The sequence below is a fragment of the Lytechinus variegatus genome, chromosome 4, assembly GCF_018143015.1.
Source record: "Lytechinus variegatus isolate NC3 chromosome 4, Lvar_3.0, whole genome shotgun sequence".
NCBI classification, from domain to species: domain Eukaryota; kingdom Metazoa; phylum Echinodermata; class Echinoidea; order Temnopleuroida; family Toxopneustidae; genus Lytechinus; species Lytechinus variegatus.
Window position 1 is genome coordinate 62,919,794 of NC_054743.1, and position 27,748 is coordinate 62,947,541.

At 37.2% G+C, this 27,748-nt stretch overlaps 1 protein-coding gene across 3 annotated transcripts in view; it reads right to left on the minus strand.

The window, feature by feature from the left end:
- The window catches only part of LOC121414482 (dystrophin-like), a 43,620-nt gene extending 16,551 nt beyond the window's left edge, over positions 1–27,069 (minus strand). The window contains exons 1-5 of one of the 3 annotated variants that reach the window (XM_041607677.1): positions 27,036–27,069; positions 4,305–4,477; positions 2,471–2,627; positions 1,824–1,914; positions 1,316–1,470 (exon numbers count right to left, since the gene is read on the minus strand). In XM_041607677.1, the coding sequence (XP_041463611.1) occupies positions 1,316–1,470; positions 1,824–1,860 (192 nt within the window). In that variant the 5' untranslated portion in view covers positions 1,861–1,914; positions 2,471–2,627; positions 4,305–4,477; positions 27,036–27,069. Of the gene's footprint in view, positions 1–1,315; positions 1,471–1,823; positions 1,915–2,470; positions 2,628–4,304; positions 4,478–10,148; positions 10,302–19,491; positions 19,585–27,035 lie in introns of those variants that run through there. The other 2 variants (XM_041607675.1, XM_041607674.1) reach the window with 2 other exon arrangements.
- Positions 27,070–27,748: the final 679 nt, after the last annotated feature.

Genomic DNA, 27,748 nt, shown 5'->3' on the forward strand with positions numbered 1-27,748 from the left:
TGATGTAAAAAAAACGGTGTTTATGTGTTGCGTTCAGGCGTTACGCGCGGAAACGCGCGCGCGTATGTGCGCGCGCGCAAATTTTTGAAATGCTTAAAATGACCTGAAACGTACCCAAAAATTTTTATAGGCCATTTGGAGAATTTTTTTACCTTTGACGCACGCGTACGCGCGCGTCATGACCTCTACATGACCTTTGATGACATTGACATTTGACCCTTGACATGAAGTTAATGTCATGTAAATATTGTTAAGTTTTGATAATTGATAATGAAGATATGATCAAATGAAGAATTTTACAAAATGGCGCGTAGATGACGTCATCATGACCATATGACCTTGAAAAGGTTATTTTGAGGTCTCTATGATAGATTCTATATATGACGAAAAAATCAGCAAAATTGATTCAGCCAATTTCGAGAAAAGTTGGCGACAAACATAGGTGCCAAGAATAAAGAAAGAAATAAAGAAATAAAGAAAGAAAATTCTGACGAAAACAATAGGTGATCTGTCATAGACAGACCACCTAAAAAGAAAAGGATGAGGAGGAGAAAAAAAACTTGACTATAGATACAGTGAACACAGTACAAAAAGATCATCCAAGGACAACAAGAAATGCCTTATCAAATGGTGACTTTTAGGGACAGGTTGCTACGATACAAGTTTCAATGGTGAAAACTGTTGAAAGGGAAAAACTGTGGTCTTTATAGTCAGGTGGTAGCTAAAGCATATTTCAGAGGAATTTATGGCAGTTACATTATTTTATTGCAAAACAAGATTTCAAATATCTATGATACAAACGATTCTTTTCGAAGTCAAAATTTCATCAATATACAAAGAGGAATGAATGGTGAATTCGAACATGTCTTACCAAGTTTTTAGAAAACACAAAATAAGTTTATAAGCACAATACAAACATATTACCACTGATGTCAATGGACTCTGACATTAGCCAATGCACATTCTCCACTTCATGGGGAGCATTGTAGCAACAACTTTAAAGAGGTCAAATGTATGTTCAGTATCGAGCCTTCACCTACAAGGTATACTTTTATTCTTTGAGTGGCATCTGTCTAATTAATAGACACACAGAGTCAAATGAAGTATATAATGCTGGACGCACTATATTGACTTTTATCTCCTACTGGAGTACTCATTAAACACATGGGTGGAGAGTAGTAAATGAAGATGTCTTGCCGAAGGATGCTAATTATGCCAAGGTGGGATTTGAACCCCTGACCCTTGGACTGAGACAAGATAGGGAACCACTACACCACAATGCTCACAACTTTTGCATTCATCTGAGGAAACTTACTGTCGACATCTCGTCTAGTTTATGTTGCCAATTTTCCGACTTGATATTGAGTTTGTTCCAGCTGTCTTGAAGATCAGTCACGCTGTCTTTCAGTTTATGAACGATGTTATGAGCCTCGGCCTCTGGACCACTTACAGCATTCTCTGTCAGCAAATCTGGAGTGAATCAAAAATTAGAAGAAAAAAAATCAGAAAAAGGAATATAATTTCTAAGATAATTTTCTATATGAAACATAAATGAAGAACTCAATTCATAACTGTTGTACAATCATTTATGGTATTGAGTTACACCAGAACATAAATCATATGGCCAATTTGAAAATCCAATAAATCTAGAGATAATAAATTTTGTAAAAATTCATAACTTTCAAATAGTATGTCCAATTTGTCTGTAGTACTATTTATCTGCTTCATCGATTTTTTTACATTTATTTAAAAACATCTTGTAATTTTTACTGATTTTCAGAACATATTTTTGGTGTGTAATATATTTACTTGGTTTAACTTACCCAAATCTCTCTGTTCGGCAAGATAAAGGCTACCCATTTGTAAGTTCCGTTCAACGGATGATTGCTTCTCCTCAAGCTGCTGCCTATACGCCTGAGGATGAAATGCCAACGACAAATACAGTAAACATTTGGGGAAGACATTTTACTCTCAAGTCCTCTTTTTAGTATTTTTGAATAGGTGATAGCCATTATTATGGAGGTTTCACAAAACTAAAGACAGGCCTCAACCTTATTGGAATCCAAGAATAATCACAAGACTGTTTAGAAATCAATTTGTAAAAGTGTGTAATATTCTTTAGTTTACATGTCACAGTACTTAAATCACAAACATAAGTCAATGATATATCAGTGAAGGTGGTTGATTAATAATTTCAGGAATTACTTTAGTAATAAGACCGAGTGGTCTATGGCGCTTGAATAGACATTTGAAAGGCCAGGTTCAATCCCCGGCCACGCCACGGCACCTATGCCCGTGAGCAAGACATTTAGTCGACAGAGATCTTTCATCCTGTATTCAAATAAAAGGAAATACTATATTCATTCTTTGTAACTAGGTGTGGACTTCTTTTTTTTTTAATAAATAAAATAATTCACAGAAATGACAGAATACTCGCTTTCTGTTTTATTTTCAAGACAACATGGCATACCTTGTGATCAGAGATCTGTTGCTGAATGGAATTATAATCTCCTCCCACCGGCTGCCGCTTGACTAGATCGTCGTCTTTCAGTCTTATCCACCTGATCAGATCGTCTGTCGCCCTCACGAGGCTGTTCCACTCCTCGGCATTTGCTTCAAGACGTTTCCTGTTATGGATGGAGGCAAGAAAGGTTTGAATATCTTTATTTTCACAGGCTCTAAATGCATTTTAAGGCAAGATATAGTTGCTCTTTGGGTTACACAACACTAAGCAATCTACTTCACAAACATGCGAGTCTGAATTTGAAGGACCTCATTACCATTGCCTTCCCCACCTTTCTACTTCTTCGGTAGTAGCAAGCTTTTACTGAGGTTCAATGGAAATTTGCAGATGACATTGCCTTCCAAGTACATGTAGTCTGCAGGCACAGACCTTTGTTGTGGGGAATTTGCATTGTGCATAATGCAGAGTCTGAAGTATTGAGACTATATTCAAGATGCTTTTCAGAGGCAAAATCACGATCTCCAGCTGGTTCGCATCGTAATTTTCATTGAGCAGGAAAGCAAGGTCAAATTGGGCGCGCCTTTTTTCCAAGTGTTGTTATTACGTGGAGATAAAATGAAGCAATGCGACTGTATTTGCCCGCGAATTTTCATCTCACCGGAAGCATGCACCAAATGACGTCATTTAAACACGTTTACGATCGTGATTCTGTCTATACTTCCCCAGAAAGCCTGATTCTGGTCAAACGATGTTCACAAACGCACCTTTTTGTGAGTTTACGATCGGCATTTTGAAACAGCATTTAAATGAAAGTTAAGCATGGACACAACCGTGTTTTGGAATAATCTCGTTTGGAAGCGCTGATTCTGGCCTGAAAAGTGGAAGCATAAACACGGCCTTAGAATACATACTTAGCCCCATTGAAGTCAACGTTGGCCTGGTTCTCATAAATGTTAGAAACCTGACCAATAATACATTGACTTTAATGGGGCTCATTCTGCATTCATGGGGTCATATCTCTGGCCCCCATTGACCGATTCCCCACCAAGTTTGGGTAGTAGATGTTTTTTATCATATCCTTCTGAGGTATTGTATAAAAAATGCTGGAATGCAAAAAGATAATTTTTTTTGTGACGTCATCTATTTGCTTCTCTCCACAAATGCCTATAATATTGCCTGTCCAATTACGCAAAATTTCGTCAACAGAAACATTCAAGTCCTAACTGAAAACTTATTTGATCTCCCATTAACATCTTAATAGTGTGTTTATTTAGGAGAATTCAAAATTCTATTCTTTTTGTTTTTTATTCTTGTTTGTGTGTGTGTTTATTTTTTTGAAGAGCCATGAGCACTGAAAGGTATACCTGTGCGCTGTATAAGTAGCCATTATTATTATTAGTAGTAGTAGTGGTAGTGGTAGTAGTAGTGGTAGTAGTAGTGGTAGTAGTAGTGGTAGCGGTAGTAGTAATAGTAGTAGCAGTAATAGCAGCAGCAGCAGCAGTAGTATTATAATTATTATTATTATCATTATCATCAGTATTATTAGGTGGTCTGTCTATGAGCACCGAAAGGTATACCTGTGCGCTGTATAAGTAGCCATTATTATTATTAGTAGTGGTAGTGGTAGTGGTAGTAGTAGTGGTAGTAGTAGTGGTAGTGGTAGTAGTAGTAGTAGTAGTAGTGGTAGTAGTAGTGGTAGTAGTAGTAGTAGTAGTAGTAGCAGTAATAGCAGCAGCAGCAGCAGTAGTATTATAATTATTATTATTATCATTGTCATCAGTATTATTATCATTATTATCATTACTATCATTGTTCTTCATATTATTGATGAAATACCCACCTAATTTCAGCGGATCTATCCTGTATCTTGGTCCATCTGTGATTGACACCGTCTAGTCTCTTCTGAATTGTCTGGGATTCCTCCGAGCTGTCTGCATCCTGGACGGCTTTCACTCCGCTCTGATTCAGGGACGATAGGATGCTATGGTGGGCTTCGATCTCGGCTTGGAGATCCTGAGAGAGCAAAAAGATAAAGAAAATATGCAATTTGATTAACGATGAAGACATCAGGATGGATACAGTCATGCCTGATTTTGCCAAATCATTTCCTTTTGCACATTTTTCACAATGATAGAATTTTCATTTCAGTTGATTTTTTAAAGAGCATGGGCACAGATAACAAGTAAAAGTGTCCATTCTATTTTTTACAAGAGTCAAGAAGGGCATTTTCTTTTGAAATACAATAAAGAGTCAATAGTAAATCTAAACTAGAAAAAAACCATTAATTTGACCTCCTTTTAGTATTTACATAGGAATAAAGATATATATGAGTCAGTTGAACTCACACTATGAAAACTTAAAAATTTCTTCCAATAAAAATTTAGTTTACAATTCTATCTCAACAACAATTAATGTAAAAATTTCACCCCCCAGAAACACAACATTTGTCTGTAAAATAATGAACAGCAAGCAAAGATTTTTGTCAAAATCATCATATATATCACAAACGTAAATAAAGCACTTGTTCCAGTAATTCATGAAGGGCCTTTCAACACATGTGCACAAACCCACACCTGCAAACCCACTCACCAACACCCACACTCACAGTGTTGTACACTCACACCTACAGTACGTTCAAGATTTTTGAAGAGAGACCCGTGCAACTCTTAAAACTTGATCCACACACAAATACTCAATCAACAAGCTCAGTTCATGCTCTCAAATCACATAACAAACAGACATTAAAAAAAGTGAAATAAAATAAATTTGTTGCTATAAAGTTATCTGAATGCTTACAAAATATTGTAAAAAAACATGGATAAAGGAATGTTTACAATAAAACATTGTAACTAAACTAAATTGGGTCAGAGTAATTTCAAACTAATAGTCAACTATCTCCTGTGATTGGTAATTCTCGAAATATTTTCTTTTCAAAACTACTCATATATTTTGAAAAAGCAACCCTATAAATGTGAGAAACTTTCCCACTGTTGACTGAGATTACAATCATTGATTTCCATTGCTATTATTTGAGCAAAACCATTCTATTTCACTCTTTTGTGGTTCAGAAAAAAATGCTCCTATCTTTGTCCCTTATCATGAGTTTTCAAATGGTGCTCAATTGAAAATTCGAATCCTTGACCCCATTACTGTGCACTGTATTGACAAGTATACTTCAGTATGAAAAATTAAGGGAGTACTGCTTGCATTGATGTGCACCCAGTTTCAAAGAGAAAGTCAGAAGGAGAGGGAGGGACTTGTTACTGGTCTTTAAGAGAAAAAAAAAATGAAAATAGGAACTGTCAAAGGCCTGTTTATTAAACAGAGTGGCCATGATGATCATGAACCATATCTCCTAATTTCCAAGGATACTGAACTATTCAGATACAAACTATTCTATGATTCTATGGAATGACGAGTGAAAAACAGAACCTGAGGACTTAGACCCCTGTTACATCTGAGAGATTCCCTACCTCGGGCCGGCCCGGGGCCTACCTCGGGTCGGAAAGAAATCAGATGTAAACATCCCAAACCTACCTCGGGCCACCTTTTTGCGAACCTACCCGAGACCACATCGAGAGGTAGTCTCGGGCAGGTATCGGGCCGGCCCCGGTCCACCGATTCGTAGATGTAAACGCACACAAGCTTTCAAACCTATCTCGGTCCGTTCGCCAGCTGTCAAATTACGTCATAGCGCGCGCTATCCCCTCCCCAGCCCCGTCGTTCTTCAAATGTTTTGCGGCATGCGACATGTTAATTGTGATTGATAATAAAGTCTTTGATTTGAGTGGAAAGAAGGAAGCATTTTAACCCTAAATAGACTGGGCTATTTCGACGCCTAAGAAGACTGGGGGGGGCTGATTCAGCCCCCCCCTTATGATCTCGGCCGTCGATCGCGCGATCGCGACGAAAATTGGCACACGCGTTACCCATGGCATTATCTACAAAACTATAACATCAAATTCTGCAAAAAATCTCATGTCTCATTAATTATGCTAATTTATGCGTAAAATCATAAGTTTGCTCTAATTAATAAAATAATTGCCTTGAAATTCTAATTTTTATTTCATATACTCTAGATAGGTATCTGATCAAATTCATTTAAAAAAATTTCAACATCACATTTATTTTCTTATGTATTCTATTGTTTTCTAAATTTCTTATGTATTTCTTTGTTTTTTTACTTTTGTTTTTTATTGTTTTTTCAATGGAAATTGTCGGGGACTTTATTTTGACCATAAAAAAGATAAAATTAATTGATTTTCAGCAGTAAAAGGAAAAATAATGATACATTTATGAATTTTGGCTAAAAACACTATTTGCATTGGATTTGTACACAATTTCACGTTTTTGAGTAATTTTGGGTCTGCATGCACTTACGAAATGTTGCGTAATTTTGGAACCGCGTACCCGGGGGTCACAATTTTGGTCTCAAAAGTTGCGCGAGACTTGAAAGTAAAAAGTCAGCGAGCGACGCGGTCAAAAAATTTCGCGCGGCGGATTTATCGCGAAAAATGTTGAGGGGGGGGGGCTGAATCAGCCCCCCCAGTCTTTTTAGGGTTAAACGTATAATTTTTTAAGTCGATCATATCTTCATCACCTGCTGGGATCATCAGCATTCTCCCAGAATAACGAAATGTAAACAATTTCAATTAGCGCGCGCAAATTATTCAGAGCCTTGATTGAGAGCGCCCTTTGGTGTCAGTCGGATATGAAACCGTACAATAGGGGAGGGAATGAACGCTGTGATGTAAACAGACCACATTTCGGACTCGGTCCGTTCGCGGAGTTAATCCCCCAATAATCAGTCAAGGTTGCAAGTGGACTCGGTCGGGTCTCGGGTAGGAAACTTTCAGATGTAACAGGCCTCATAATCTAGGTAGACATCTACACATGGACCTACCAGACAAGTACTAGTAGGTCCATGTTTTAACAACACATTTTTTTTATGATCCGTAATATATTTCATAAAATGTTTTTGCATATTCAACCAAATAAATGCAAATTGTGCAGGATTACTAGTGATAGCTAGTCTGTAGTCCAAGACCCTGATTGAAACTTTGATCAACAAGTTGGTCTTTAGATCAGAATAGCAGTCTTGCACAAATACATGTACAACTGTTTCAAAGTCAGGAACTTTTAATAGCCTTCATATTCAAACCACTTTCATCAAGTGAGATGATTGCACAACAAAATAGTAATAGCTAGTCTGTAATCGAAGACCCTGATAGAAACTCTGATCAACAAGTGGGTCTTTAAACAAGACTAGCAGTCTTGCACAAATACAACTCATTTCCAAATCAGGAACTTAGAATAGCCTGCATAATCAAACCACTTTCATTGAGTGAGGTGTTTTTGGCTGTGCCTAAAAAACAGACAAGTTAAAGAAGGTACACATATTTCGTATTCTGCAATTCTATTTGATTCCTAATTATGATAATATTTATTGCTTTATCCTTTCAGCCAATTCCATGCATAAAATGCATACATCGTTTGCTCCTGATTTTGTTTAATACTTAATTAACCTGTTTGAGGCTCATTGATTAGACTACTACACGTAGGCTTATTTTCCAGTCTCCAACAGGATAACACTCAACATATATAATTCTCAACATTTTACAGTATTTATAAGTCAATCTCTAAGTGCTTAATAGAAAAGGTGCAAACAGTATAAAAGTGCAAAAAAAACCCAACTGTTAATCTATTTATTTTAGGGTGAACAGATGATATATTTGATGGATTTCTTGATGGATTCATCCAGGCCAATATAATGTTCTTAAATTCTATCCCATGTTTGCATTTTTGTAAATAAGCATTCCCAATAACAAAACTGTTGTGCTTTTTTCAGGGACTTCAATTGTACAGTTTCTTTTGTTCATTTCCATCTTTAGTACAGGTGACAAATCAGAAGGAAATGTTTTTTAGGCCGTGTTTATGCTTCCACTTTTCAGGCCAGAATCAGCATTTCCAAACGTGATTAGTCCAAAAGACGGTTGTGTCCATGCTTACTTTCATTTAAACACTGTTTCAAAACGCCGATCATAAACTCACAAAAAGATACGTTTGTAAACGTCGTTTGACCAGAATCAGGTATTCTGGGGAAGTATAAACAGAACCACGATCGTAAACGTGATTAAAAGACGTCATTTGGTACATGCTCCGGTGAGATGAAAATCCGCTGGCAAATACAGTCGTATTGCTCCATGTTATCTCTACGTAATAACAATTGGAAAAAAAACTTTCTGAAAAAGGCGCACCCAATTTGATCTCGTTTTACGATGCGAAGCTAGCTGGAGATCATGATTTGCTCTGAAAAGTTAAGCATAAACAGCACTCCCAGAACCACGTTTACGATCGGCGTTTTGAATCGACGTTTGAAATCGCCGTTTCTGTTCTCGCAATGGAAGCATAAACACACCCTTAATAGAATAGAGAGACATGGAGTGTGCCCTATCACGCACATCGATGGATTACCAGGTATATATAAGCCCATATTGCACAATAAATACGATTTTATTTTGAGCACATCTTGGTTCTTTGAGGTTGAAGGCCGAGTGATACAGTGTAAGAGATCAGTTAGTATTTGTGTGCATATAGTGCACTAGTAGGAGCTCGTTAGATTACCTTCATGTACAGTGTTGCTCAAAAGTTAGCGAACAGTTAGTGAACCCACCACAAAATGCACTCCTCCATGCGGAATGTTGAATATCTATAGACAACACTCCAAATGTTCGGTGAGCCCATAGAAACAAACTTTAATTGTGTTGGAAGCTCCTTGGTAATACTTTACATTGAATGTATTGAATACCTGACTTCACAATTAAATATCTAAAGCATAGCAGAATTTTAATGTGTTCACTTTCTGGCGGGGTTCATTAAATTTTAAGTACCACTGTACTTGCTATACATTATAGTTAATAAAATCATCATCATGAATATAAACACGATATGATATTATGATTCCAATCTAAGACTGCAACAAAAACATTTTCACTATGATTTACAAAAAAAAGTTTGCAAAGTAGTCCTTAATCAATAATTATTTTCATCATGAAATAAACAGTTTTTTTTCTTCCAGAAAGGATTCAGTCTACAAAAAAAATGAACATTCATTTGTCATAATTCAAAATAATTGTTCCTTGGACATGGAATAATCAACTTTCCATTGCAATCTGGGGAGCGTTTCATCAATATTTTCATCCGACAAGTTGTCAGATCTGACATCTTTCCATGATTTTGATTGGCTGAGAGGCACTGCTCCTATGGTAACTGTCGGATAAAATGGGACTTGTCGGATAAAACGTCTGACAAGTCCTTTCATGAAACGCCCCCCTAATGTAAACAGGGCTTTAAATCGAAACACTGAAATAAAACTGATATGATCCTGATTTGCACAATCAGTGCAAAGCAATACAAGATATTTAATCCAGCAAACTACAAATACAAAAATATACGCAAGGTTATGATTTTTAGTTATACATTAGTAGGCTATGCTTTTATATCATCTCATGAAATATTTGCTCACTAACAATTGGTTGCCTGGCTCAGTAGCAGAAACATCCTTTTGCCGGCAGCACAGGTATGGAAAAATGCTGGACATGCTCAATTACTTTATAAAAGATAACTATAGTTAGACCTAGAACAGTAACTACTTAAAGAATTTCCAAAAAGGATCTTGAGTTACCTCTTCAAACTTGCTCAAGAGTTCTTTGAGAGTGAAGTTAATCGCAACGGTCTGGACACGCCTCCGGGTGTGGCGTTCTAACCAGAAGAGAACCGTCGCTGCTTTGGTAAGTAGCAGCAGGATGGTGTCCACAGACATTCGTGCTTTGAGGCAACGTTCCATTGGACGTTTAAATACCATACTCACAAGATGTGTTTTATGATAATGCCGCAGTTTCAATAACAATTACCCTGAAAGAACATTCCCAAGATCTACCAGGCAAATTTTGTTGGCAATCACGCTTTGAAGCAATGTTTCATTGGATGTTTAAATACTTGACTCGCATGGTAATGCCACAGCTTTATGAACAGTTACCTTGAAGAAATGTAAGAACATTTCCATGCTTTCCCAAGATCTACTCGGCAAAGTTGGTATTCACAAACTAAAGACAAACCAAAGCAAGCAAAACAAAAAACATAACCGTGGCTCTCGGCGGAATCCGCAATGCTCCAACAGGATGAGTGGTCCCATGTAAGCTCTACTACATTATGACAAATTTGGACTAGTGAGCTGAGCTCAAAGGTAGACCCAGAAAAAATTATCTTCTTGCATGAAAGAGACGTCATTAAACTCCTTGAAAACAACATCTTTCACTTCATAATGTCGTACTTCCTGAACATCTGTGATTGCTGTTGTTGTTATAAGTGTTGGCCCTCAGTGTTAACAAACTCGGGTCCAGTGCATCGATTGATGCAGATATCTTGTCTAGCTAGCTGTTATGGATTTAAATCCTAGGAAATTATACAGAAAAACTCCATATACTACTTGGTTCTAGAAAATATAAAAAAAGTTTCTCGGCCTCCTTCAGAAAGCACATACATCTGTCGGTGGCCCAGAATTTAAGAAATGATAACTGGAAATCTGCCAATATGCCAAAAAGGGAAACAAAGAAGTGCTGCAAATTCAACATCAACGAAAATACCCATACATTACCTTCAATATTGCTTGAACGGCCTCCCTGCAAGACATGGCAACGGATGCCAAATATCACCTAAAAATATCCTTTAAATATAGATGAATCCAAAGTTTTGATACAACCAATGTTTCCTGGTCAACTGGATCTGGAGGAGCAGTTAATACGGAAGAGTCATGGAACGAATCTTAGACCAAAACTATGAGTGATGGAATGGAAAACCAGTGAAGCAGTAGCTTCATGTTCCATTCATTTCTGGCCAATCACACAGTGTCCATGTCAGGTGAATTCAGACCGACTCGATCTCCAAAATCCTGTAAATTCATGAAAACTTTATATGTGGAGCGTTGTGGCCCAGTGGATTAGTCTCCGGACTTTGAAACAGAGGGTCGTGGGTTCAAATCCCAGCCATGGCGTAGTTTCCTTCAGCAAGAAATTTATCCACATTGTGCTGCACTCAACCCAGGTGAGGTGAATGGGTACCTGGCAGGAATTTATTCCTTGAAATGCCACCGCGCTGTAAAAGGCTGCGGGGCTAAAGCCAGGGTAATAATATCCAAGTCCTTTGGAAGCGCATAGAGACGTTATTTATAATGTGTTATGCGCTATACAAGAACTGTCTATTATTATTATTATTATTCAGGCCAACAAATATCCAATATTTGCTTTCTGCATTCATACCCTACGAAACCAGATTATTTCAACCAGGTACCCATCGCAGAAAAGTTACTATTATAGCAACTTTATCATCCAATGCTAACTACCATGGTAACAATGCTTATCAGCCAATTAGAACCAAGGATTTCAGGAAATTTACCATTGGACAACAAAGTTACTATAAATAATAGTAACTTTAATGCAACAGGTCCTTGATCGTTTCAAAGTAAACTCTCAAAGTTATGAGCATGCACAGTATGGTCTGAGATGCAGCTGAGGCACACAATTCAAAATTGCTTGGATGGTAGACTTCTCGTAATTTCCTTTAACACTGCAAGAATACCTACGACAGGTCTTCGAAAAATCCAAGCGAAAGTTTGCACAATTTCCACAAGTACCCACCACTTTGCACATAATTCCTTTAAAGGGGAAGTTCACCCTGAAGAAAACTTTGTTGTAAAAATAGCAGAAAAAATAGTAAAAAATATTGGTGAAGGTTTGAGAAAAATCCGTTAAAGAGTAAGAAAGTTATTAGAGTTCAAAATTTTGGATTTGTGACGTCATAAACGAGCAGCTGCCCCATGTTTTATGTAATATAAAATGTATGAATTTCAAATTTTGTAGGGTTCTGATGACTTAATTTTGTTTTCTTTTCATGATCGGGTGTGAAATGATTTGTCTATTGATATACAAAAGTTACAGTGAAAACCATTTTCAATTTTCTGAGAAAATGACATTTCATTGATTTTTTACCATTGGCTATGTAGGAATGCTGCTCGCATATGACGTCACAAATCAAATAATTGAAATTCTAATAACTTTTTAATTATTTGATGAATTTTTCTCAAACCTTCGGCAATATTTTTTATTATTTTTTCTGCTATTTCTACAATAAACTTTTTGTCAGGGTGAACTTCCAATTTAAGGAATTTTGCAATTGATTAGGTAATTTGCTTTCATACTTGTCAAAATACCTGATTTTCTGATTGAGCAAATCAGGGTACAATTGACAATCTGAGAATACAGTTTTCTTGGTTTTGAGTCGGTCTGAAAGCACTTATTATCAGATCCAAGACATACCTTCCTCTAAAATCTAGAGATCGCAATTCAATTAAAGTGTGAATTTGCTGGCTTATAGTCAAGGTGATGTTTATACGTTGACAAGGAAATGAAAAAGACCTGTTGCATGAATCTGCAAGAACTGCAAAGGAACATGTGTTGCCATTGACCAACGTTGTCAAACTGTCTGTTAGAGCAAGAAGGTTGTTAGATCTGCATCGTCCAGATGTAGCAAAGTCAACATCCAAGGTAGAGGGGTGACCCAATTCAAAAGCTTTTAACACCTGCTTACTACAGGTCAATTCCATTGTGACTTATGGGACATTTGATACTTTTTTCCACATAACTGAGGTGCATATCTGAAATAGTAGCTGCACAAACATGGATTTACTTTATTAAACTGAAAGAAGAATACTTAAACTTACTATATAAAAAAATGTATGCTTTCAGCTTGGTTGCATAGGGTGCTAGATATTCAGAAATGTCATTGTGACTTATGGGACATTGATGGACCACACAAATTGGGCTCTTTTGTTCAAAGTGCCATATCTATCTCAGTTTTATGACAATGTTTTTAGATTTGGGCTTGGAGATTAACTAGTGATAGGGCTCACTAACAGTACTTGAATTGGACTTGATTCATTTCATTTGTTTCAGTAGTTGTGTGCAATCGTGTGTGACTTATGGGACAAGTGAATGTGACTGATGGGACCCTATCTCATTTCATGGAATTAACATTTCCTCGCGATGACTTTTTAAGTCAAACTTAATTTCAGCATGAATAAATATTTCCTAATAAGATGACACCCTTAATAATTCATGCCATTGTGTCAGAAATAAATTCAACAAAGGGCAGAAACATCTTTTCACGCAGTTCATTTATATAAAGGGAACATTAACCAAAAAAAGCTTCCTAACTTGTCATCAAGTTTTAAGAACTGTAATCAAATAAGTAGAAAATAATCAATAAACAATTACAATCATAAATATTTAGCAAACAGATGAAAAATGAACAATTAGAAAGAATGTACACACTTTCAATTGTGACTGATGGGACATAATGATATGACATATTTGTTACAGATAGGACAAATAAATGTTGCTTTTCTCTATCTGTCTCATACAGTATGGTAAGAAAATGACCTTTACACTACAGTGTATTACATGTGAGAAATTAAGACATTAATGCTGCCATGAAGTAAATCAATATTCTTGTTAATATACTCTCTTTTGTGTCAAATGCTCATATTTTTCATTAGCTGTTGATGTTTATGATAAAACAGATGGATATCAGTGCACAGGCAAATTTTTGACAAAAAATATTAAAATTATGGCATTAATTCTTTTTTTAAAAAAATTCATTAACTGGACTGTCTAGAAAACAGTTGCAATCGCTTTCTACTATCTAAACTGCATGTACATGTATACTTGTATAGTAAAAAGTGTATTCATTTACATGGAAGATTTACCATTGTCTGTGCAAAAAATATGAAAATAATTGATTTTCATGAAAAATCCAAGATGGCTGCCAAAATTGCCAATTTGGAACCCCATGGGACACGATTTGACAACGGGAACATCAAGATTCATTAACTATACACTTCAGGCAATACAAAAAATGTTGGTTAAAAATATACCATGGGGATGCACCCTATCACAACTTCTTTTTTTGCCAGCTGCTTGGGTTGATATCTCATCTCTTTCATAGAAATTCTGAATGCCTGTAAGGACATCATCATTTGTAGAGTACCAAAGTGATGTTAGTTGTCATGGTGACTAATGGCGGCCTGGTTCTAAACAAAATAACCTGGGGCCATTTCATAAAGCTGTTGTAAGTTAGGAGCAACTTTTCAGAATGACTAGTGATCCTTTCTTATATGCTAAAACATTGCCAATTTATGATGACATTTACCACAAGGATCATCGGTCGTTCTTAAAGTCGCTCTTAAGTTACGAAAAGCTTTATGAACCAGTGCCCTTTTACGACTATCAGAATGATGGTAACAACCAAGGACAACACAAATCATTATTTTTGCAAATACAAATGTGTAAGACGATCATGCAGCTGCGACTAGGTTTAGAACCGGCGATTCGATGTTCATGACATTATGACACCACCCTTTGGTCCTCTTTAAATGCGCATGTTCCTTTCTATTGGCAGGCGGCAGGAATGATTCTGAGAAAACTTGATTGCAAGCTTCTGAACAATTTTTTGGCATTTACAGGGGCTTTAATAGCTCTGCTCATGGTAGCCTTAAATGCATCTGAGGACTGGTGCTCTTATTTTGACAGGATCCAGAGGGTCGCTCAACTACAAAATTCGTGACTGATGGGACATTGACATAGGTTTTAATAGTTTCCATGGAACTACGTGTATATACCAAGTTCACATCATATGTAAAACAGTTGATGCACACTCTAAGGGGACAAGAAAACCAAGAGAATGATCTGGACCTAAAAAATGACTAAAAGCTAGGGTGAAACAAACCCAATTCACCTGCACTCAGCTTTGCATTTTAGCGATCATATTCAGTTTTCTCCTTCTTTCTGGACTGGGCACACAATGCAAACTTATTTTTTGTTGTTCAATGCACTGCCTTTGATATTCAGACTGTTTTTTCTGACAGTCAGCATACTGTTCTCCAGCTTTTAAGCATTCTTGTCTCTCTCTTTGCTGTCATGGACAGCTTTAAGGTGGCATGGTTTACGAACTGTATATGTGACTTATGGGACATGTGACTTATGGGACTGAAATGTATGTCCCCCCAGTATAGCTATTTCAAGTCCAATACAGATGCAGCTTGATTTGTTGAAGCAAGCATGTACTATGGTAGATAAAAAAGTCCAATACTTGTCTCCTGGAGTCTATGGCAGCATATGAGGGAAACTTAATGCTCAAAACTGTGACTTATGGGACATCAAACATACACACCTTGAAATGTATTTTGTGCCTCATAGTTTCACTGCAGCGTGTAAAACAATACAGCTAATGGTAAATTATTGCTTGGAGGTCACATGGACAGTGGGATTTTTCATCAGCACCCTTTGCTTGCCAGGAGCCAAGGATGGGTGAAAGTTGTACATTTTCTATGAAATCTTAGTACCACAATGCAACAGAGTGTACATTGCGTATTTTATGAATGAATGAGGGTATAGTAAATATAAGTGTGTTTTTGTAAACCTTAAACTGTATACTTATAAACAGTATAAACAAAATTGCTCCGAAAAGAAATTTTTGAAAATGGAAAAATGCAACATTTGGCTGGAATTGACCTACAGTAAGAATCCTAAAAGTCACGGTGACTCACTGTAGCCGGACTAATACAACTAATATTAAAATTTTAATGTATATTCCTAGTGGTACACAAGAAATTATGTAAAGTTGTATGAGAATAGAGTAGAAAATGATATCAGACGAGAGATTTTGAAATTTGACCCATTTACTGTTTTTACGATGGTGGGGGGGGGGGGTTGCATATTGACTAATTACTGTAAATGGTTTCAGACTGCCTCAAAGTTCGTCAGTTCTAGGAAATTTACCCCAATCAGAAAATACCAGGTAATATTGGAAATGTGATAGCAAATTACATGTAATCTTCCCGAAAGAAAATACACACTAAATAGTAGGTACTTGTCAAAATTACAAGAACTTTTGCGGGGATTTTTCCAAGGTTGCAGGTACTTTGGCAATGTGAAAGCAATTTACAGGAACTTTTAGCCCAGCGTTTAGTTGGGCGCTGGGGGCGTGGGTGGCTTCTGAGCTAGTGATTTTGAATCTTGCGCCTTGCCTGCTTATCAGATCATACTGCATGCTCATAACTTCAGGAACTCATAATTCTCGTAATTTAACGGGGATTCTTATGATCGAGGTGGTTTGAAACCACTTCGTGAGGCATAATGGCTCTAACATGTATAGCACTGTAAGTCTGGTTTTCTTTTTCCTTTCCTATCGAGGCATCCATTAATTTCAAGCTCCATATTATGTCATTACATGTAGATTATTCTGATCTTTAATGTTAAAAAAATTAAAAGAGTAAATTTTCAAGTATAATTACATCTTAGAATAATTTTACTTATATGTTAATCATTATTGTTTGTTTATTGTTATGTTACATTGAAACATCATAATACTTGTTTGTACTTTTGTTATTGGAATGTGGAAATAAATTCAAATCAAATGATTTTGCTGGATCATTTTTCAAAGTACACATTTTTTTTTCTTGTTTTCTTCATCCATGTTTGATAGCAACGTTAACACAAATTTGAAAATGAAGCAAAATTGAAGGTGGGAAACTGTTGAAGGATTCACTGAAATCAAACTTTTTATGTTTTTTGTGAGAAAATGTGATACACGGGGAGAAAGTTCATGGCTCAAATACCAATACAGACAAATAAGCATCACAAAATCAATGTAAATGCAAATATAAAATCGTAATGTTAACTAAGAATAATAATGAAGAAGAGAGGAAGACCAAACTGCTTTAAAGAATCCAAGTAACTATGGAGTGCCGAGATTCATCTCATAAGTATTCCTAGGACTTTTATCATCATTAGCAACATCAAGTTCAAGATCATTTACAAGGAGGAAGTACATACCAACAAACCATGAGAAATTCCTCCCATGCCAAGTACTAATCACAAACGGATATCTCCAGAAGAGTCCCGATGATGATCTAGGGATGGAGGTGAAAACCAAGAAGAGCAAAGACATTTGGTGATGGATACCAACGATTGATGGGAAGAAGACAAAAATAATTTAATAGCATTCCTCTTTTATTACCAAAACACTTCATACATTGCACCATCTCCCAAGACCTATACATATAGATTATTGGCTTGGTTATTGGATCCTGTCTAGCCTACTAGACACACATTGCATGCACTGTCTCCACTCCCTGGGGAACATTCCAACGACAGATCCAAGACTCAATTGCAAGGCATTCAACAAAGGCATCCTTTCCTTGCATCCTTTCCTGGTGCCCATTTTTACACCTGGGTGGAGAGTGGCAATGTCTGTATAATTGATGCCTTGCCAAGTAATTTCCAAAAAATCATCACAATGGTTTCACAAGGAATAAGCTGTTGCTACATGTGCAGATCATAAATGGAAGGACAGAATCTACAAGACTGTTACATGGCCGCTTTTGGTGTAGATGCAATACCTACATGTACGACAGCCATTACTAAATCGGCAGAAAACCATCAACATCCTCCAATGTGAATTCATGCTGGATAAACATTACAAGAATCAAGACATATGTAGACTGGTTATAACCATGGTAGGTCCATGTTATAACCAAGCACCGAACAACTCTTCAAGGAATTCATAAACTACTACAGGCTGACGTGTGGGCGATGATGGGAATGGTTCTGCCTCGCATCTCCCCTTTGTAAAACGCGGTAATAGCCTTGTGAATACCGGAGAAGAATCGGATTGACGACAAGATGCAACATGATATATGACTATTTCATCCTCCCTTTCTCGATCTGATCCTTTATTTGTTTCTTCTTTTCTGCAAAGAATTTCTGAATGCATCACAGGGTATCCCGTTCCCTCTTGGGTTACGGCAGAACATGGCGTTGAAGGCTTCTGGCGTTTCGCCCTTACACAATGCTTGGACTTCACCCCAAAGCATTTCATTTTACATGCATCATCATAATCGAGCCAAAGGGCTCTTTAATGAATACATACTGTGAATTTATTAGGTATTAGGTTGATCTATTAATACACCAGGTTAAAGACCTAGATGTTTGGCACATCAAGCAAGTTCATTACTCACATACGGGTTGCCATTTTTCAACAACCATTAATAGCGATTTAAGGAGGGTAGGTCGTAACAGAAAATTGCATTGAACACACTACAAGGAAAACAGGAATACTAGAATAGAATAATTATTAAACTCTGAATGTAGGTATACTTTTATTTTATTTTGTGAAAATTTTAGGAACAGCAGCAATGAAAGCTAAAATCTTAAAGGGATAGTCTAGGCTGGAAATATTTTTATTTCAATAAATAGAGTAATATTCACAGAGCAAAATGCTGAAAATTTGATCAAAATCAGATCACAAATAACAAAGTTATTGAATTTTAAACATTTGCATTATCCCAGTGAAACAGTTCTTGGTATGTCTTCATGAATGTTCATTAGATGGGCTGATGATATCACATCCCCACTTGTTCTTTTGCATTTAATTATATGAAATTAGGTTTATTTAAAAAAATTCCTACCAAGAACTGAAACGATTGGATTGATAACTGATTAAGTGCATTACCTGTAGTTATTTTTTGCTGCAACTTATTCATAATAATGGAGACACGTCATTTACACATTTATGAAAAAATGAAATAATTTTTATTTCATGTAATAACATAGAAAAGGGAAAATGGGGATGTGGCATCATCAACCCACCTAATGAATATTCATGAAGACATGCCTAGAACCTTTTCATCGGAGTAATGCAAATCTGTTATTAGTTGTCCGATTGTGATGACATTTTTCAGCATTTTGCTCTGTGAATTTTACTCTATTTAATTAGATATAAGTCAGTGACTTTCCCAACCCATTTGCTCCGAGCCAATCAGTTGCAAAAGTTTCAGTAGCTTATCACAAATAATCAGAGAAATTGTTGACAATTGTTTTATGACATGCTCCAAGATCAAATATTCACCCTACCTTGAAGCATACACTCTCGGATGTGGCCATGTTGCGACCGGCTGGCAATGGATTCATAACAACATCAGGACACATCTTTCAACAATCACAATCAGCAGCCCCCCAAAAAAACTTGGCCAAAGAAAACAAAGTATTCTCCATAAATCTAGAAGAAATAAAGTAGAGTTAATTGTCTCTCATCCACTATCTGCAATTAAAATCCAAGTTCAGTCATCGATGATCCACAGTCGCACAAACGAATCTGACACCAAACAAACGGTTGGTAGGTCACTGGTAATATAACGTAATCGATTCTGTCAATCAGGAGTAGGATTCGCAGGTGTGACTGGAGCATTCGAGAGGACAAATTTGTTCCTTTTCTGATGAACACTCAAGACTCAATTGATAACGACTCGGCCGTCAGATGGTAAAACAGTCCAACTCGAAAATTTGACTTTTTGAGGTAAATTCACTTTCCTTGTAATGTGACTAGACATTGAAGAACTTTTCTCCATGGATGAGCAGTGGACTGTACAATGACAGTATCCTTGGTCAACTATAGTCAGTACCAAGTACCATGTAGTAAAATAGTAGGTCCATGCTCCTTCCAACCATCCCTGTTCTTTCAAGTTGGAATCCTACCAACAACAGACATCATCTTCCAGATCATACCTCTCCAATAAAAATATCATCAAGAAATACTACATGGAAGTTTCTGCATGGCTGTAAGACTTGAGCAGGATAATGTTCACCTCCTCTAAAAATGATTTCTTTTGAAGACACATCAGCTTTAAAGAGACTGTGACAGGCTTCCAAACATACACATGAACGTTAGTTTGATCAAGAATGACCATGAGTCTCCAAGCAATGGTGTCATCTATTCCTGTGACACATCAAAAAGCAAAGGGTCAACAACCCAAGTACTTGGTGATTTCTAAGAGTAAACTTGGATTAGTCCCTGTGTCATGCCGAAGACAACTTCAAAGGAAATTGATTGTTATTGTTTGCTATCTTAGGAATATCAAGCAGTGATGATGATGTAACTCTTAATTAAGAATTTAAGATGTCTGGTAAGTCAAAGGAGTTCCAGTGAACTGGACGTTAACTTGCACTGGACTTGGGGGGGGGGTGACCTTGTCTGCATTATTTGGTACCACTCCAGGACCCTGGGTAGTCTGCAAGCACAGACTTAATTTGAAACTTTAACCAATTATACTAAGTCTAGAATGAAGACTAGATACCAAATGCTCTGACTTTGTCAGATAAGTAGATTGGTAAGGCGGTGCTGCACCATCCCGAGTTTGCCCAATTCCTGCTCGAGCGAGGCGTCGATGCATTGCTGTGTATAAATACTCCCGAGTGCGTCTGCACCTACGAATAAGCGCGATAATTCGTGAAATAGCGCACTATTTTGCAAATAATCCCAAGTTGACTTGGGATTGCAATCTCCAGATTAATCCTACGAAATAGTGCGATAATTGCGTCTGCATTGCAAATAATCTCGAGATTGTTCAGATCGGGATAATTTGCCGGATCAGAAATAATGCGCTAATTTGAAAACTCGGGATGATGGAGACGGCCCTACTGTGTCAAATAACTAGATTGACAGAGGCAGCAACAGTACATAGTGAATCTAGTCTCACTACTTCAGACCTGCATTATGTACTAAGTGAATTGCGAAACCCAAGGGTCTGTGCGTGCAGACTAGACCAGGGGTGATGAAGTACTTCATTAGGATACTCCCAATACGTCAATATATGCTTGCGTCAATAGGCGGTTTCAAACCGCCTCGATCACAAGAATCCCCGTTAAATTACGAGAACTTTTTAAGGCTAAAAAATACCCGTTAATTATTCCTGCATTCACACCGCGAAACACATCCTTCGGGATAAGTTCCCGAAGTTACGAGCATGCGCAGTGTGGTCTGATAAGCAGGCAAGGCGGGAGATTCAAAATCTCTAGCCCAGCAGCCACCCACGCCGCCGCGCCCAACGACACGCTGGGATAAAAGTTCCCGTAATTTGCTTTCACATCGCCAAAATACCTGCGACCTTGGAAAAATCCCACGAAAGTTCTCGTAATTTCGCCAAGTACCTACTATTTAGCGGGTATTTTCTTTCGGGGAGATTACGCGTAGTTTGCTTTCACATTACCAAAATACCTGGTATTTTCTGATCGGGGTAAATTTCCCGATCAGAGAATACCTGGAACTGGCGAACTTCGAGGCGGTCTGAAACCACCTAGTGTTTGCTAAAGGACGTTATGAGGGGTGGAGCCACAGTGTGGGGGGGGGGTAGCTGCCTCCCCCTTTGATTTTTCAAGTAGTGAGAGTAAAGAGAAAAGAGGAAGAAATATGGAAAAAGAAAGAAGAGTACCAAAGAGAGAGGTCTGGCCTAGTTAGTGAACTTAATATGCATTTACCACTGGCATTAAAGTTAGAGAGAAAATGCCACAACTCGATCATCTGACAATAAAACAGTGACACTTAATAGATATTGTGTATTCAATATTGGATAAAAATGTAGTAAAACTGTTCTACCTCATACTGCACAAAGTTCATCCAAAGTATATTTTCATAACATTTTACATTCTACCCATAAAAAAGATTAATGGATCAACTTACCCAAATGACTGGATGGGAGGGTGATCTGAAATACAAATGCCCTGTGGGTTATGTATAACAATAACAGTCTATAAACCAGCTTTTGTGAGGCAAACTGAAGCCCTAGATTCGGACGAACTGAAGCACTCACCCAGAAAGATCTTTACATGTAGATTCCAATGAGCAGTTCCCCATAACTAACCAGTCTATCTAAAATATTTCAGAAAAGTCCTAATTCATCTCATAAATAATTCTACAAGAAGTTGATAAATTTCAATTGAAGCATTAACAAATGAACTTTTTTCTTGACTTTAATGTGATTATAAAAGTTGTTTGACAAAATATCCACTCCCTAACTGACAAGTCTATTTTCTCAAGATATTTTGGAAATATCCTAATTCATCGCATAAATGACTTCATAAAAAGTGCATTTGATTGAATCACTTTACAACAGGATATTTTTTCCCCATTGGTATATGAATTTTATGTGGTTATCATGACTGTCTGACATCCACTCCATTACTCACAAGTCTATTTCAAAAAGATATTTTGGAAACAAATGATTGCTTAAAAATTTGATAAAAGTTCAATTGAAGCATAAACAAATACATTTTTCTTCTATTTGTATCTTGACTTTTATGTGATTTCTATAACTGTTTGGCAAAATATCCACATTACTTTCAGGGGTTAAAAAATATACCTTCCAAATATAATGGCCCATTTTCACAAATGCTTAAATAAACAAGGAGGGGCTATAAAACAATAGAATATGCAGATTTTGTGTATGTACAAAAAGGGCACATTTCTCATTGGACCTTTCTCAGTGCAGCATAGTTAGGCTACATGCTAAAAAAACATTTATGCCAATTATATATTTGCATGCATATCTTGCTGTAGAAATTACTATTTTTTTTTAAAAATATGACATCACCTTTGATAACTGTGTAATTTAATAGTTTAAAATTCTTGTTTTATTATTAGCAGGACTACCCCCTTCAGTTTTTCTCACTAGGTGGTTTCAAACCGCCTAGATCACAAGAATCCCCGTTAAATTACGAGAACTTTTTAAGGCTAAAAAATACCCATTAATTATTCCTGCATTCACACCGCCCCGAAACACATCCTTCGGGATAAGATCCCGAAGTTACGAGCATGCGCAGTATGGTCTAATAAGCAGGCAAGGCGCGAGATTCAAAATCACTAGCCCAGCAGCCACCCACGCCGCTGCGCCAACGACACGCTGGGCTAAAAGTCCCCGTAATTTGCTTTCACATTGCCAAAATACCTGCGACCTTGGAAAAATCCCCACGAAAGTTCTTGTAATTTTGCCAAGTACCTACTATTTAGCGGGTATTTTCTTTTGGGGAAATTACGCGTAGTTTGCTTTCATATTACCAAAATACCTGGTATTTTCTGATCAGAGAATACCTGGAACTGGCGAACTTCGAGGCGGTCTGAAACCACCTACTGTTTCTTTCTCAACATTGGGTGAAAAAGATGCTGGGTAGGATTCCAGCAGAAGTTGATCACCGAATTAATTCCCATAGGCTTTGTGCAGGGCCATCTGCTTCCCAAGGCAACAGATTAAACAAAAATAAGTTGAAACACTTCCTTAACAGAAAATACTCACTTCTTAGCAATCCAGATTGGCAAATCCTTGTTTTATGAAATATATCCTGATTAATTATCCAAAAGAACAGCTTAGTCCACTGTATAAGCTTCCAGAACCTCTATAAGATTAACAGTAATGGCACGCAAGGAAAGCAGTTAGTAAGAGTAATGAACGTCAATATCCTCTCTCTTTTAAAAGATTCCAAGTTTCCAACATGGGGAGATATCAAGAAGTTCTCCAGCAGTGAGGATGAGGACGATGCTGGGAGTGTCCAAGGGGTAAACAAGAAATTCCCAAGATGGTAGGGGAGGGTAAGTTAACACCAGCACCGGTCAGCTACCAGGGATGGGCAGCGGAGTCTATAACACTGCACCCCACCTACCAAGTAACCAATCCTGCTGGGAGCGCTACTCGGTAGCGCAGCATCCGCATAAACATCACAATATTGTTGTCCAAGAACCTCCGACTGGTGATCACGACAGCTTCCCCTATGTCTTTAACCTAGCGGAATAAAACACAGTCCTTCGGTGTGCGCCGAGTCCCTGCAACTGTTCAAATCATCAAAATGTGTGGAATTCGGGCAGAAACCCTCCCCTCAAAAGAAACCGAAGGGGAACTCACAATAAAACCAAGGCAGGAACCTTCCCTCTCCAGGCTCGTCAGGGTTTTGATTAAATCGTTATTCACCTCCGTCTTTGTCGAACCTCTTATTGATGTTTTTTTTTCCTCTTCTTCTTTTGATCCGGTTGAAGTTGGGCCATTTATCTATGGGGGGACAGGAAATGCTGCTTTGTAAAGTTGTGGGCACTTAAGTGTGACATTGGTACAATAGTCTGCTTTGTAAACTACCAGAGGGACATCTCCATTGTGATTCAGTGTGTGGTTTTTTTTTCAGTCCTTCTCTCCTCTTTCTTATTGAATATTGGCTCTCTCCACCCACCCCCTCTCTACCAAAGAAGCTTCTATAAACAGAAACATTTGCACAAGGGATCGGAGAGGCTCTTTGGCAGATCTCATAAGAACCTGGGCTTATAGGGAAGTCTTTCACACTTTCCTGAAACATTGATATTTGAGGACACAATGTCAAGAAAGTCTGGATATAGAATTCACTTACAAGACTTAAATGAATTCACAAATTTATTCAAAACCAAACATATACATGGATACATAAAGTATACTAACAAAGATGGTTGTAAGGACCCGAGAGAAGCTCGGTTTGTGAGAGGTATGTCTGCTGTATATTTTTCTTGCATCCGTTCTTCAGTTTATACTGCTATGTTTACTTTGTTGCTAGTATGTATGAAGTCATCCGTTTAATGTTCATTTTTTGCTTCAATTTGATTTGGTTGCATAATAAATAAGTTTATTGTGTTTATGTTCTATATCTGCATTTATACTAAATGGAGGGCTGAGTCTGTGGTAGAACAGTTTTTCTAAAGGAATCAGACTATCTCCACCTTTTTATCAAATTTTACGATACATAAAAGATGAATTAATAAAGCTAATGCTTGATAAACCATGAGAATAAGAACCTACCATTAGAGTATCAATGACTGTAGTATCATTTTTGTTCCTAATTCCACCCCATGCAACCCCGTGAAAGTGTCACCTGGGGGCACAAGCCCCTCCCCCTTGATACGCCATGAGAAACAGATCTTAAAAATGAGAATATACCATCAGAGGATCAAAAGATGCAGCAGCGTGTCCTCAAAGTCAGTGAGAATTTATAGGGCTTTATCGCGTCTGAATCATTAGACTAGACAGTACAATCCACATTGCCACTGATCTGTATGCAGTAACATGCTTCAGTGAAATAGCACTCCAATCTCCTTTGGGGGTGGGGGTCTAAAGATTTGGATATATTATACTCACAGTAAACACCATATTTTTCTTGTCAAAGGTTGGAAGAAATCAAGAAAAGGAAATCTTTTTATTGGTCATCACTGACACAATGGTTCACCGAGTTTCAATTAATTAAAACCATTTAAGTGCCAGATTACTTGTAAATTAGCCCCAGCAGACCAACTTCGGAAACTTTGATGGGCTTTTATAAAAAAAGGAGGTCACTTCAAACCAGGCTGCTTCAAATACATTTTGTAATATGTGCTTCTTCTTTCATACAATATTCATTGTTGGTTGATGGCTATCTTCCGTTCTGGTTCTGTCATTGAAGACTGAAAAAAATATATATAGATTCAACTTTGTTGGAGTGTGTGATAAGGAATAATTAGGGCCAACATGTAGCCCTATATATATTGGAAGAATATTTAGACTGTTGAATACAAGGCAAAAAAAAAAAACAATGACTTGCAGCTCCAAATTCAGAAGTGAACCTTTACATTATTAACTGCCATCATCAGCAAATAAAGATCACTATTCTAATTATCACCATGTAATTAATCTCTTTCTGTGGCATTTAGGCCTACTGATTAATCACAAGAGTCTAAAGACTAATAGCTTGGTCACATTTGCTCTACGGGGGCCGTACGGCGAGTCGAAAAGAGCCGTTTTAACATTTTTTGTACCAGCTACATATAGGTGGTTTGAATAAAAATGAATTAAACGGCTGTTATCAACTCGCCGTACGGCCGCCATAGATCAAATGTGACCAAGGTATAACCCTAAACCATCATTATCACAAACATAACTACCAATTATATTTTCACAATTCATAATTTTCATTCATTATTTTCACGATTCATAAATTTCATTCATTATTTTCACAATTCATAAAAATTTCATGCAAAAATACAAAAGTACAAATAGGTTTTTCTCTCTATATGGAACCATAAATAACTGAAGATGTTGTATGTTTTCGTGGAAATTTTTTTGGCTCAGTTCCAAGGTAATTTGGTTATACCCGAATCTATCATTTGATTATTGTTATTAAGTGAATAAGTTTTGTTCACTTGCATGACTAAAATGGAAATACCTGAAATTGATTGCAAGGAACACCCCTTAGAAAAAAAACCCTGACTACATTCCAGTCAGTCACAATCACATCCAACTTTGGAGTACACCCTTAAAGGATTGGGCAAAGTTACTAAGCTGTTGGTAAATATGTGTCCAACTGACAACAATGTTTATTGTTACAATGGTCAATATGAACAAAAATCCAGTAGATTCTCACCCATAAATTGCTTGATTTTTACAAAAAAAAAATTGTCAGTGGGACTCCCCTTTATGAATGAATAGTTTTTTGTTTTCCATCAATCCTTTTCAAGATTGTTCTTGCACCAGTTAGACAAATTTAGATTCATGGTTTGCCCATGCAAAGGAAAAAGAATTCTTCGACGTGAATTCTTCCTAAACATAAAAAGCTTTTGAATCACTTATTACTTATATACTTACCCATTTGCCGATCTCATCCGTATCAACAATCTCCCATTCCACTCGATATCCATTCCTTGTTGACAGTTGGCATGGAGGACAGACTTGAACGAGGGTCTCTCTAAACTCAACAAGTTTCTCTTGGTTTTTCCAGAATCCACGCAAGAAGCTCCTGATTGATATATTCCAATTAATTTCCGAGCTTGAGAGGGCTAAAGAGTGCAGTTTTGACGTGTCAAGAGTCTCAACTGTTTCATAAAGTCACACAAGACACACTATCTATTTTGGATGTTCAGTAACCAGCATGTTCCATCCGAATGACTGTGCATGTCATATAATCCTCACGATGGAAATCAAGAAACTTTAATCCTGTTGTTTTTCATCAGAATGTCCATTCTTCCAAGGCTTTACAAATGTTTACAATACATTCCTGAAGGGATGAGATAATACTGTGTGTGTATATACAGAGAGCGATTGTCTTGTTTCTGTTGGGTCCAAAAGTCAGTCTAGTTGTTCTTTATGATAAGGCAATGGTGAGTCTCAAGAGTCCCTCAAGGAAACACATACCTCTGAATTTCTAATCAAAAAATATCCAAATATTAAAATCAAAAAAAATTAAAATCCAAAAATAATTTATTGACTACTCTGACTACAGGAGTGTGATGTCACAGCTTGTCAAAAAGCAAGTTCCTGGCTGTTACCCACCAATGTATGCCTGGTGCGAGGAATCCTTA